The 13,956-nt window shown below is 35.3% G+C and overlaps 1 protein-coding gene across 5 annotated transcripts in view; it reads right to left on the bottom strand.

Moving 5' to 3' along the window:
- LOC18041500 (protein translocase subunit SECA2, chloroplastic) overlaps window positions 1-12,805 on the bottom strand; it is a 14,638-nt gene extending 1,833 nt beyond the window's left edge. For 2 of the 5 annotated variants that reach the window (XM_024184748.1, XM_006434215.2), the window contains exons 1-31: window positions 12,471-12,805; window positions 12,219-12,353; window positions 12,064-12,133; window positions 11,908-11,972; window positions 11,567-11,687; window positions 9,832-9,923; window positions 9,573-9,638; window positions 9,312-9,376; window positions 9,150-9,237; window positions 8,913-8,978; window positions 8,651-8,766; window positions 8,210-8,300; window positions 7,595-7,678; window positions 7,412-7,504; window positions 7,227-7,322; window positions 7,034-7,119; window positions 5,925-6,003; window positions 5,694-5,807; window positions 5,398-5,493; window positions 5,270-5,333; window positions 4,847-5,136; window positions 4,068-4,123; window positions 2,989-3,106; window positions 2,784-2,864; window positions 2,417-2,496; window positions 1,704-1,758; window positions 1,553-1,622; window positions 1,290-1,479; window positions 1,060-1,183; window positions 273-347; window positions 23-190 (exon numbers count right to left, since the gene is read on the bottom strand). In XM_024184748.1, coding sequence (XP_024040516.1) covers window positions 26-190; window positions 273-347; window positions 1,060-1,183; window positions 1,290-1,479; window positions 1,553-1,622; window positions 1,704-1,758; window positions 2,417-2,496; window positions 2,784-2,864; window positions 2,989-3,106; window positions 4,068-4,123; window positions 4,847-5,136; window positions 5,270-5,333; window positions 5,398-5,493; window positions 5,694-5,807; window positions 5,925-6,003; window positions 7,034-7,119; window positions 7,227-7,322; window positions 7,412-7,504; window positions 7,595-7,678; window positions 8,210-8,300; window positions 8,651-8,766; window positions 8,913-8,978; window positions 9,150-9,237; window positions 9,312-9,376; window positions 9,573-9,638; window positions 9,832-9,923; window positions 11,567-11,687; window positions 11,908-11,972; window positions 12,064-12,133; window positions 12,219-12,353; window positions 12,471-12,659 — 3,180 coding nt within the window. In that variant the 5' untranslated portion in view covers window positions 12,660-12,805 and the 3' untranslated portion in view covers window positions 23-25. Of the gene's footprint in view, window positions 1-22; window positions 191-272; window positions 348-1,059; window positions 1,184-1,289; window positions 1,480-1,552; window positions 1,623-1,703; window positions 1,759-2,416; window positions 2,497-2,783; window positions 2,865-2,988; window positions 3,107-4,067; window positions 4,124-4,846; window positions 5,137-5,269; window positions 5,334-5,397; window positions 5,494-5,693; window positions 5,808-5,924; window positions 6,004-7,033; window positions 7,120-7,226; window positions 7,323-7,411; window positions 7,505-7,594; window positions 7,679-8,209; window positions 8,301-8,650; window positions 8,767-8,912; window positions 8,979-9,149; window positions 9,238-9,311; window positions 9,377-9,572; window positions 9,639-9,831; window positions 9,924-11,566; window positions 11,688-11,907; window positions 11,973-12,063; window positions 12,134-12,218; window positions 12,354-12,470 lie in introns of those variants that run through there. The other 3 variants (XM_024184749.1, XM_024184750.1, XM_006434214.2) reach the window with 3 other exon arrangements.
- Window positions 12,806-13,956: the final 1,151 nt, after the last annotated feature.

Below are 13,956 nucleotides of genomic sequence, written 5' to 3'. Positions count from 1 at the left end.
GAGCAGAAGCAATGCATACCTTTTATTATGATAGAAACAGTTCTTGGGACTCCATCGGTGATGACCAATACTGGACAAGTGATTCTACGGTTAGCCTCCTGGTTGCACTGAGCATCGAGATGAAAAATCGACACCCATCAATCTTATATTCTTCAAGAGGATTCCTGTGACCAAAGCTTCTTACATTTACCTAACAGATTTTCCTTGTTAGAACATGCTTATAGGATACCCAAATTTAGTTAAATCTGAGAAAAGTATATATTATGATATACCGCTGAACTAAGTCGATTCATGTTTATGAGATGATCTCGCCAGAAACAATCTAGAGTCTTGACAAGAACTGCCCTCTGTATTCCAAAGGAGAAAGTCATCAACCAGTAAAACAACAGTAAAATTTCTGAACAACCAGTAAAACAACAGTCCAGAATTCTAGAATCTGGATATGATCCTTCAGGGGTAAAAAAATTCTAGAAGACAAGTAAAACTTCCTTTACACTATTTTTCCACAGAATTGCATCATTTCTAGTAACAGCAAACATATTCATCAAACAAAATTTTACACATTTTCTATGCTACAAAAAGCAAAGCATAATAGAAATAGCATGTCCAGGAAATGACTTGATTTCATCACTCAAATAAAAGGCTGAAAAAACCGGTGAATGAATGAAATTGAATTAACTAGAACTTACACCCACTAAAGCAGTTTATAGAAGACATTGCTTAAAGTTGAAATTTTCATTTGATGGATTTGAGTTTTTGGATTATTGCTCCTATGATGCAACATGTTGTCACGGAACGTGGAAAGTCGTAATCTCCAAGGCCAAAGTTTGGCATAATTTACTGATGTCAACTAAAAGTACCGAGGCAAAATTATGAATAAATGCACCAGGAAGCCCTTAATATATGAACAAATAAAATTATCAACTTGTTTATAAATGCACCAGGAAGCCCTTAATATATGAACAAATAAAATTATCAACTTGTTTTTGTTTCAATTGGGTCACTCAAACAAAGTTTCCAGTCCACAGAAGAAAATAGCACTTGAAGCAAAAACTTCACCTCAACCTCTTTCATGTACACATCATCATATCGAGATTCTTGTACAACATTCAAATATGAGGCAATAAGAATGTCTCCAAGGTACTTGCGGAGGAGATTAGTGGTTGCCCGATACCTTCCATTCCTGCAGCAGACATATCAGTGGATCATAGAATACAAAAAATTGTAGAAATACGTCCAAGATACAATAGCAATTGCCAATTATACATCTTTATCAAGATTGTGCTCACTTGGTCAAATCATCAGAGCAAATAGCAAGCCAGCGTTTTAACGAAGAACTCTTCCTGCGGATTCCTCTAAACAAATTTGGAGGCTTTGGCAAGTCTGGGAAGTAAAAGTTGTTAATGTCTATGGAATTCAATTCAGGCAGCTCCTCAATGGATTTGAGCAAAGTATCCCCAGATATCCCTGCAAATAAGTCTGGGAAAATTCCATTTCATAAGCATTTATGTTGAGAATTAATTATCCAACCGGTGATTATAAATAAGCTTACCGTCCAATATCTTCCCTGCAATTGCAATAAACTCCTTCAATAACTTATCCAAACTCCAGTATCTGGGATGCTAGCAAGTGAATTAATTAAGGAAATTTAGTAAGAATTGGTGGGAAGCAGTATACGACATTTTAAAGGTAAACCAACCTACCTTTAGTGGATCAACATTTCCAAAGATGATTTCATCTACCACTGCTTGCATGTACCTATAAGCAGCTCTCTTCAATAACAATAAATATTTATAGCTAAACTTAAGAATTATACAGTCATCCATCTGATACAAAATGAAAAGAAGCATTCAAGTCTCATATGCCAACATAATGAAGTGGGAAAATAATCCTTGGAATCCAAATCAAAGAAACCTCTATGTGTTCATAAACGAGCAAAATGAGAGAAAGATAGCAAGCAGTAATGGATTCTAATATTCTCTCACCCATTTTTCTACACTCTAAACCGAAAGTTCTAGTAACATGAATTCACCACACTTCACAATTTCACTCTTAACAATGATACAGGTGATAAGTGATATTAAACTCTCTACTGTAAACAGCATGCAACTCAGGTTACATTATGGCTATCCATCCTACTAAGTCAATTATCAATGCCGCAGAGTTTGGTAAAAATTTCACTAAGAAAAGACAGTGAAGGTGACTTTGTTAATCAACCAACAATACTGTCATTTCTATCCTCCATTTTTTTAAAATTCTTTTCAACATTTGCTCAGCCGTTTTGTTAAAAGCAATAGACTTGTGAAGGGGTACTGCTAAGGGATTTGTAATATAATTCGTATTGAAATCAGGAAGTCAGCTACAATAGGTAATGAATATGTGTGTATACTGTACACAACTTCATAGAGGCCCTTACTGGAATATCTGCTGAGAACAACTTTCATTAGCACCCGTTAGGATTGATTGCCTAAGGTCATACACATGCTTCCTTTGAACCTGATAGAAGAAGAATGAACAAAATTAGCGCAATCATAACTAATGATTGTAGTATCAAAGGATATCTGTGTATGTGTTTACAATACCGAACCAGTTTAAGTTTAACAGGAAAAAGTGCAAAAGAAAAAGTTTGGGACTTTATGATGAATTTATCTTTCTTGCCTAACAATTTCGGGGCAGTCTCCTTCATGATTCTTAAGTTCATTAAGACCCAATCAAATCCATGATTTACCAACGACTTCGGCAGGGTACACAAATGAAACATTATGAAATATTTTTACACATACCTCTAATACTTCATCAAACTCAACCAAGCTCTTCCTTATGCCAAAGTAGTACTTCTCTGCACTAATTTGCAAGCCTAAAAGCTAAAATTCGTGATGGTCCAGATCAGTCATGAGATGATGGTACATTTAAATTTGAATAAAGAAAGACGATATACATGAAAAAACAAATTGCAAATGCCATCAAGAACATGAGGTAGACCATCACCTGTCTTACAATCGCATCACCTTCAATTGGCATATCCTCATCATTGGTAATTCGTGATATAAGATCTACAGCCCATGAAGTGTCAAAACTAAACTTTTGAAACATCTCGTCTTGCAAGCTGTTACACAAGTAGACACTACAACAATTGACTACCACAACAATGTGGAAGAAAAGTGTTATGGTATTCTTGGAGCAGTCAATCAAATTTTATATTTTTTTAGAACCATTAGAACTGTGTTTTATACAAAATAATTCACATCATTAATCAGACACAAGAAATAAAGCATCAAAGTCGTGTGCTAAAATTTCTCTTCAAGCATCTTCAGGCCAAACAACCATGGCAAAAACCAAGTAGCAAGTTGCATTTATCTTTGTCTATACATATGGAATCTTAAAAAATAAAACTTCATATTTTTCCCCCATTATTTTTTATTCTGATAAGTGCATGACAAAAGGACTTTAAAGGTCACCCATCGATCTTACTTTCAGTCCATCTATTCATCGCTTGAAACTGTCAATCTGGTTTTTTAGTGTCAGAAAATTTGGGCAGACCGCTTCATTTCATCACTCATCCGCTCTCCGTAAGCATTGGAGTTTGAGCAAGTGACTCATTTTAGTTATTAAAAAGAATGGGAAAAGCTACACAGAAATGTGTCTTGTCTGCTCAGAAGCATGTAAGATATAGAAAAAGATAAGGCGGGCATCCATTGATTTGCAGTCAATAGATCAAAGTTGATCAAATCAAGAGTTTCAAAAGGCCCAATAATTGTTTTAATGAAAAGAGCATTTCTGTCCCAAGAAGATGCATTAAGCTTTCAAACAAGAGGGTTAACTTATCAGGAGAGGGTTAAATTTTTGCAGCTCCAAAAATAAACTTATAGTGTCCATTTCTCTCTCTATCTTTTTAGGATGAAAAATTTTTCTTATTGATTTTTACAGTTTTGAAATCATTGATTATTAGAGTTTCTTATAATTTAAGTGTGAAAAGAGCATACAGTTAACAGAAACAATTAATACTTGTACGGCTATGAGTTTATAATTTTATTCAAGAGGAAAACAAATCGCAAGAGGCACAGTACCTCACCATAAACCGTGTTGATCCAGGATCCCCTTGCCGTCCTGCTCTGCCACGAAGCTAGAAAAATCATTGTCATAAAAAAATTAGAACTATCTCTGAGTTGGATGACAAAGTACTGTAACAACAAATAAATTACTAATTTGCAACATAGAGAAGCTTCAGATCATCAAGTTTAACTTTATTCGTTGCATGACAGCCATGAAGAAAAGCTGTTGAAAAGAAAGCAATGAAATGAAACATGGATATTATATATTCTTTCATCATGTCTTTCAGCTATACCTATACCATCAGCTTTCAAGTTGCTTCAGTATCCCATGCTTTACTCTTTTCTCCACCATCTCTTTCTCATTTCCCCTTAACTATATTCATCATGCTCTCTTAACAACTACAAACTAATAATATCACCAGAGAAGACATGGACGAATAGTCAATTTTAGCAACATATATACAAAAGCAGTGATGAACAAATTTTAGTTACCAAATTTAAACTAGCTGAACTAAGCCCAATTAAACAAGGATGGATAATTTACATAGCCTGTTGAACAACTGACTTATATCATATCTGATTGAGAGAGTGGGGGGGTAGGACACAACAAAAGGCACAAGCTTAGACACTGTTTAGTTGATTAAAAAAGAAGAAGCAGTTTTCTTGATTTTGACTGCCAATTGTTTAAGCAAATGTAGCATATAAAGAATAAATATACCTTCTGAAAACTAATTAAATGGACTGTTTGATACGAAATTGCTTCAACTATATTTTCGCTACATTCAATTGCTCACCTGGTTATCTATTCTCCGAGACTCATGCAAAGATGTCCCAATCACATGAAGCCCCCCAAGTCTTTTCACTTCAGACCCTTCATTGGAACAGTGAACTTCACAGTCCTTTAAAACTGAGAGATAAGTCAGAGCTACAGTAGGGCCAAGAGGGTACATCGCAGATTGTTTGTCAATGAGCTTCTGTAACTCTTTCAGATTCATCGACTGACTCATTTCCACAGATTCAGAGAAAAATGATTTTGCCTCTTGATATGTCCAGCTCTTACCCTCAGCTTTGCCAACATATTTAGCTGTGATTCACATGTGAAATGGAAAAAATGCCATCACAATAAGAATAAATAACATTGTGATTACTGTAAAAGTATTTATACAAGATAACCCGGAATATTTTTTTTTTGGAAAAAAAAAAGTGCAGTCACAAACCCAATAGGGCTGCCTTAGCTAGCAAAGCTAATGATGATGATCCAAGCTTTATCTCGGACAGTACCTACATCAAAAGAATAGTTAAAATCTAAATTTGTGTGACAGCTAATAGTAACCCAAGTAACCACCTTCGGCGAGCTAGTTTTGTCATCAACTTCAACATTAAGGGCCTCTCGTGTCAGAAGCGGAAGCAATCTGTCCTCTATAATTTTCTTTGCAAGCATCTGTATATATTACAACACCGAGTAAGAAGTCAATTCCCTTAATATCAAAAGAAGCTCCTAACAAAGATATAACAAATAAAAATGCATGAGAATATGCAAGTACACATTTTATTACTGTCAATACTCAGAAACAATGCTAAAGTGCAATTATGTCTACAATTTACAAAGTATAAAATAAATCATCAAGCAAGCAGACTTACTTTTGGATTTCCTCCCAAAATTATATCAGTTCCCCTGCCGGCCATATTTGTAGAAATGGTAATAGCATATTTTCGCCCTGCCTGTGCAACAGTTTCAGCTTCCCTTGCAGCATACTGAGGAAATAATGGCAAATTACAGACTGGTAAAAGTTACGTAATGATAGGTTATAAAACAAAAATCCTATATCAACAATTTTTATCCACATAGCATTTAGTACAAAATTAACAAACCTTGGGCCTTGCATTCAGTACATTGTGAGGAATTCCCTGTTGCTTCAGCAGATCTGACAAGTATTCAGAATTCTCAACACTGCATCAAAAAGATAAGAAACAGCAATTTGAATATTTAACAAATACATCTAACCAATAGCGTAACTTTCCTCACAAAAAAAAAATAAATAAATAAAAATAAAGATAAAGATAAAAATAAGTTAATGGAAAGCAGAAATTTCATGATTGGTACTTAAAGCTAAATAATTAGCATTTGATGGCAACAAAGGATAAAATGTGCACCTAAATGGTAAGAGGACAAGAATTAATCTAATGAAATGACAGCACATAACACTTATATGTTCTCCCATCAGGGAATAATAGCAACACTGCAATAGCCAGACAATATTCCTTTCTGAAAAAGTTTCAATCATAGCCTACTTAACATGGTAGACATATTCTCATTGGATACAGACACTCTCATCCCCAATAGTGTTTGACTTAAATTTAAATCTGATTACAAGTCAGCAAACCAGCTGTATTGAAAAAATAAAGGTCCTCTCTTTAGTGAACAAATCACATCCATGCAAAGCAGATCCAAACTTTCTCTTCATACAAGAAGGGCTAATCCAATAGCTAATCATCCTTGTAGGATTCCTGACCTCCCAGTGTGAGCAGTTATAAACCATTCAAGAGTACAGCAGAACCCTTGAAAGCCCAAAATAAAATATAAAAGAGCAGCAGCACTGACAAGATTTACCAACTCAAAAATGGTAGAAATAGGAGCCAGTTTCATTATTTTTCAATGCATGCCAACTTGCAAGTCTACTGCCTCCAACCAATTGTAAGATGGACAAAGGTACAAAGGCAGCTCTTAAATAGGAAATTTCCAGATCATAAAACTTATGTATAAGATAGAAATTCCAATTACGTATGCCAGGAAAAATTTGCTCAATATGCAGATTGCAATGCAAGCTACTTTGAATTGGATACACATTTTAAACATTATAACACCTAGCAAAATTTTTTTACTAGGCTACAGATGTAAGGATACGATAATTTTGCCATATAAAATATTGAATCCGCACTATTCGTCATTCACTATTCTAATACCATCAACCAGAATTTACCTAGTGGTGCCAACTAAAACAGGGCGGCCAAGTCTGAACATGGATTCAACTTCTTGACGAGCATATTCCCATTTCCCCCTAGCAGTCTGAGAAAATGCAGAATTCAAAGTATAACTCATTTTGAAAACAAAAGTTAGATCTTTTAATGCTAGTTTCATCTCAAAAAATGGACAACAAATATACAATGACCTACAGCAAAAGATTGTATGGGTAAATCGACACGAATATTTGGCAAATTTGTGGGCACTTCAATAACCGGCATCTCGAACATTTTCAAGAATTCCTTTTCCTGAAATGACACAAAGCAAAAATGTTGCATGAAAACTGAAAATAATTATTGCTTGAATAGAATGATAGACTTCGTATGATCATCCTTACTTCAGTTTTTGCAGTCCCAGTCATCCCTGAGAGCTTTGGGTAGAGCTTAAACAGTGACTGGTATGTGATTTGAGCCACAACAACTGAATCGGCCTTAACATTGAATTAGAGAAACACAACCATAACTAATGTAATTGTTGTTGAAAATAATCCAGGAATATGTTCAATAATATTAACATGTACCTGAATCTTTAAGCCCTCTTTAGCCTCTACAGCTTGGTGAATTCCTTCTGACCACCTCCGTTTCTCTTCAACTCTGCCAGTCAGCTGCAGAAGTTTCATAAATCATTCATCTAATGAGTATGAAACAAAGCACCTCAAAATGTGGTAGCATTGGTTACATCATCATATGTATCATTTTTGTCCAAGTTCATGATTTCATGATAGATATACTGAAAGTTGGTTTGTTAAATTCAATCCATGACATTTTTTTGGAACAGATTGCAATAATCAAAACCTAATAAATCAATCACAGAGATGCTGCTTAAGAGGCTGCAGAAGCATACCTCTTTTGCAATTCCATGTGTATTCACTCATCTAATTAAAATATTAAACATAGCCAGGCTTTTTGGTGTCTGAGCAAGCAACTAATAATGAAACAAACAATTATTATCTTTGGGATAACAATCATAGGTAAAGACAGACGTGCACACAACAGACAATATCACACCCACACACAAAAGCAAACATGTATATATTTGCTAATACGAAATTCATTACATGTTGAAATGCAAAAAAGGGTGAAAAAGTGACAATAGGCATTAAAATCAAGCCACCAGATAGATGTTATTCTAATACCTCATTAATTATAAGAGCCTTCCCATTCCTAACAATGTACTGGACATCCCGTCGATAAAACTCTTTAGCTTTCAGAGCATTCATCACAAATCTGCAAATTATCAATGATAACCACGAGGATGAAAATTGAAATATTAGCCAGTGCAACTCTGGTCAGGATTTGGTATTTTAGAACTGACCAGACCTTTTTCTTTTTATCCAGATTGATTCCAAATCACAATATTTCACAACATGTTCAATGTAGAAATAAAATAAAATAATATATATATATATATATTATCGGGAGTACAAATGTTCTAAATATTTACAAGAAAGCTTTAACAAGAGTCCAGTAAAGAATAAAATTTATAAAAAAGCAAATAAAGGATTTATTTTGAAGTTCCCATGTTTAGTCAATCGCAGTAATGGATTTACAGATAGAAACAGGACTTTCATATTCACCTTGCCCAAGGATCATTTTCATCCCATAGATCATTAGTTTCAAGAGCCATCTCAGCAAGAGCTATTCCTTCCTCAGTCAATTCGACTGAATTATTCTTAAGTTCCACAGTGTAATGCTGTCAACCACATTGAGGCAGAAAGAAGTTACTTTATTTATATCAGTGCTTTATGTATAATATAAAGTTCTAATATACTTGTCAGCTGAAGAGCAGCTGAGGTACTTGAAGTTGTAATAAACACGAAGGCAAGGAATTGGACTTACAAGACCCTGCACCAGCAGCTCAGCAACTTTTGCAGCTACTGGATATCGTGCAACATCTTTACTAGCCTGATATGCAAAGGGAGAAGAGGAAACATCTATTGTGAAGCTACTTTGCAATTTTTAGTTCAACTCAAAAAGTTTGTAACCTATTTGAATACCAATAATTGATAAGAGATTCTACAATAGCTTCCATATAATTGATCGAGAGCGGCCACCAAAGAAGCAGCCCTAAATTACCTCACCACTTATTAACAATGGATTTCTCCCCTCATCAATGAGAACAGAGTCAACTTCATCAACTATCGCAAAATGAAATGGCTTCGGCCTGTTTTTTGAGTTATTCAATATTGGTCCATTAAAATAAATAAGAAGAAATCTGAAAACAGTCCTAAAACATACCATCTCATCACAAGTTGTTCACTATTTGCAGCAAGATTATCCCGCAAGTAATCAAAACCAAGTTCCTGAGGGCATTCAGAATGATATTTTGCGTCAGAAACAAGAAACATTTGGGTGGAAGGCACCGAAATGCCATTCAAGTGCAGTTAGACACGTCAACAATGCACCCAAGTAACCGCCATTAAGTCCAAAATGAAACAACATGCACTTACCAACTAACAGGAAAATGTACTAAATCACCACGAGTTAGGAATGACTTACAGAATTGTTGGTGTATGTTATATCACATCTGTAATTGGATCTTCTCTCTTCAGGAGTCATCCCTCTCTAAATATGAAAGCATTAGCAGATAAAATTACAGTTATTTGCAGGAAAAGTTTTAGAATTTTAAGTGATTCAAAACAATGTTTCTTGCAAAACAAAGAGGCTTTCCAGGAATCAGCTTCAGTCGCTCAAGCCTCCAGCATATTATTCTTGGAATTCAATTTTTAGTATTTCTTACTCTGTAGTGAATATATACCTGAATAAGACCAACTGAAAGACCTAAGAAGCGATGAACACGCCCCATCCACTCAGCATCTCGTTGAGCCAGGTAATCATTAACAGTCACCACTGTCAACAAAAAATGCAACATCATCAGTGTCATGCAAAAAGGATGCAGTGTAGCATTGCTTGAACTACAGGTTCCATCAAATTGTAATATACTGTAAGAAGACCACTGCTGGGCTTTGGGGGAAAAAATCAAATTACTTGCATGCGATTGGTCACCAGAATAAAAAATGTGTAAAAGCACCACTCACGTAATTATGTCCCCCTTTGTTTAACATTCTTTTGATTATTATATCCATCATATTCTATAAAACTGTTCATTAATTTCTCATGCCAGTACTTCAAGAATTTCCACATCCCTTACCGCCAATATAAGCATTCTGATAGGCCACCAATTAGGTACACATATGCGCGACGCAAGAGAGGAAGTACCTAGCTGCTAATTACCTTGATTTACGGGCAGTTTGGGAACATTGTTCGGGTATGAATATGGTAACCAATATCTGTCATAATAGCCATGGAATCTGGGTATTTATGGGTAGGAATTATTTATGATAATATGTAGTCAATAAAAGGGGCACAAGGGAAAGTGTATGGATATCGAGAATTATTTGTATTGAGCCTTGGCTCTGGGAGAGAACCAGGTCTCTCGAACTACGTGGCTGCTAGCTTGTTCCTTTTAATTTCAATAAAACACATATCCCTTTCCTGTCAAATTATCTACTTCCTCTACAACAAAATCGAGGGTCTATCACATTCCTTCAAGAATTTCACGACTCTTCTTTTCTCCAAATTAGAAACCCATAAAGAATGGCCATCTGGGGGTCAGCTTCCAATAGTATCATTTTTCATGTAAAGCACTAAAGCTTATTGACTTTGAAATTTTACATTTCCTGAAAGCTTAAGCTCCAAAGTAATGTAAAATCTCTTTTCATTTTTTTTTTTGTTTTGGGTTTCGGCAGTAGCCTACCTTAACTTTTAGAGAATAAATGTTTTCACCTTAGTTAATTTTTTTAAGTTTCCATGACCAAAGAACTGATTTCATTGAAGGAAAAAAAAAATACATAAGCTGCATCAATAACAGAATTCAAAATAGTGCAAGTGCTTCCAAACTCAGAATGGTGAATCAAATTCACAACTTGTATCCACAAACTTTTAAGGCAAAAATGTAATTTTAAATAACAAAAAAATTAAATTAAATCTTAACCTTTCTACAATTTGGAGAAACAGGTATTTTCAGTGAAAAGAAAGGACGATACTTTTAGAAAAAACCATCAATCATAAAGAAAAAAACATATTGTAATCTACATTGCACATGACACTGATATACATGATACTGCATATCCAAGTAAACAACTATCAAAGAATGTGAAAAAATTCCACTTGGCATCCAGCAAACTGATTCAATCAGTCTGGTTTAAGAAGAAACAAATTAGTTTTTAAGGAATGGAAAAAAATTCACAATGTAATTTTTTTTGTTAGCAACTAAACAAGTAAACCAAACAACAAAGCATTCACAATTCAAGTTTGGAATTTCCAAACATAACAATGCAAACAATTAAACTATCTCAATTATGTACTGATAACTTCAGAAATATGCTTTAAAACCCCTTCGCAGAGATAAACAAGTTCTCTAAGAAAATTAACAACCACAGCTGTTTGCTGAAAAGCAACCACTTCTAGAAATTTCAGAATAGACAACATACCATGGACACCCTCACCAGTCAACGCATTAAGATATGCAGCTAACGTAGAAACCAATGTTTTTCCCTCACCCGTTTTCATCTCGGCAATGGACCCATCATGAAGCACAGCACCCCCAATAATCTGACATTAATTGCAACATTAGGAAACACAAAGACCCACGTCTAAACAAATAGCACATTTCCACAAATAAATTAAGACATAAATAAACATATATGCATAAATTCAACCACATTTTGGTATGAGCATCAATGCACGCTTGCAGATGTAAAAAAAAAAAAATCTGCAGACAAGAATAGTTGCATTCACAAATATCTGCACAGATAGACAGAGAAAGACGGACCTGCACGTCAAAATGGCGCATACCAAGCTTCCTTCTAGCAGCTTCTCGAACAACAGCAAAAGCTTCTGCAAACAAGTTAATATAAGAACAATACGATAATATAACTCTACAAAAAAATCCAATAATATTGAAACACTAAAATTTATGGCTTCTAACCAGCCTGAATATCTGCTAGCGTCTCCCCTTGTCTCAACCTTTGCTTAAACTCAGCAGTTTTTGCAGTCAACTACATAGAACAGAACACAATGCGTTATTCTCCTAATTCAGATAAAAATACTAAAATCATCTGAAAACCAATGTGAAACACAAACCTGCTCATCCGAGAGACTCTTAATCTGTGGCTCAATCGCATTAACAGCTTCAACGAGACGATAATAGTCCCTCACAACCCAGTAATTCAGGCTCGTAAAATCAACCAAAGTCTTCCTAACACGACTCAAATTCTCCTAAAAAAGATACCAGGACCAAAAAATGAAATTAAAGATACATCAACGGACAAGCATTTCATCAAACACGGGGTGGGCAAACAAGAGTAGACAAAATGAAGCAAAAGAAAAGACCACCTTAACAGATGCATTAACCACAGTGCTGCGAGTAAAACGGCGCCGCTGATGGAAACACGGAGATGAAGTGAAGTGGAGAACGGAGAGGGGTGGTTTAGTGCAGAGGAGTGTTGTACGTCGAGAAGCTGATGGTTTTATGGAGAAAAAGAATGAAGGGTTTGCGCAGAGAAGAGTTGGTACCGTGGCCATCGTTCAGCTTCTGTATGTTACTAAGCTCGATTGCATGTCCAAGACTTCAAAATTTCACACAATTAGGTAGGTTTTGGCTATTTTACGGCGATGTGCCAAAGCCGGAAGAAGAACTCCCGCGAAAATTCTTTTTCAACGAACCTACACCTTTTGATTTTTATTTATATATGATTTTTATTTTTTCCCCCTTAAGTTGCAAGTTATTCACTCAAATAATTTTCTTTTCACTTCTTCAGCAAATCTATTTGATAAGTGGATTCAGCTACGGTACAACTGTGATACCGTATCACGTTTTTTGTCCTTATTGTAAAGTGTCGTTAGATGTAAAACGATTGAATCCAACGATCAAAATCGCTTAATAGATTATTGAGGCATGAACTGTCAACCGTTGAAGCCAGTTATCATCAGAACCTTTCTCCAACTCTTGATCTTCATTCTCCTCTCCCTGACCATCAACTTTTTCTCCAGACCTCTCCTCTGACCTGGTCTCACCCTCATTGCTATCAGATTTCTTCTTACCATCATCTGAATCAGATTTGTTGCAAGCAATTAATTTATTCCCACAACTGGCTTTTGAGTGCGAAGTAGAAGAAAGCTAAGTACAAACACACTCACAAGGCAAGCATTTCTTCAAACCGAATTATTTCCCACATCACACATCCAATGACAAGAGTCCCCTGGTTTCTCTATTCCGCTTTCCCTCTTAATCATTTTAACAAACAGCTTCAATACACAAAGATTATAGCAAAAAAAGGAAAAACAATGGCTATGTTAACGCTAGGTGATGACGAATTAAGTCTAATCTTTCATTGGATCAACGATTCAAACAACAGAAACTCGTTCTCTCTTGTTTGCAAGCGATGGCTAAGAGTTAGGGTGAAACCCGTTTGTCTATTCGGGTCATTGAACTCGATTCTTTCCAAAGTTTTCTACCCAAATTCCCAAATTTATGCTCATTTGAATCAACGAGATTTCTCAGCAATGCCCATCTCCAATTTGTAGTCAAAACATGACCTAAAATGCAGATTTTTTATGTTAATCTCAAATAAAAACGTCAAGATTTTGATGATGTTGGTGATGATGGTATTTGTGCTATTGTAAATGGGTGTTCAAAGTTATGTAAAGTTTCATTGAGAAGAAGGAGAAAGAGTACTGGGAATGTTGGGTTTATTTCGATTGTTAATAAATTAGCTCAAGGTTTGACCAAGTTGGATTTAGGGAGGTGTAGTTTGATTAGTGATCAAGCTTTGGATGTCATTGGGACGGTGAGGACAATTTGGGTTCTGAAGTTGGATTG

Source organism: Citrus clementina, unplaced genomic scaffold (genome assembly GCF_000493195.1).
Source record: "Citrus clementina cultivar Clemenules unplaced genomic scaffold, Citrus_clementina_v1.0 scaffold_5, whole genome shotgun sequence".
NCBI classification, from domain to species: Eukaryota; Viridiplantae; Streptophyta; class Magnoliopsida; order Sapindales; family Rutaceae; genus Citrus; species Citrus x clementina.
Note: the sequence above shows the minus strand (reverse complement) of the source record. Positions and strands in the feature narration are given on the sequence as shown.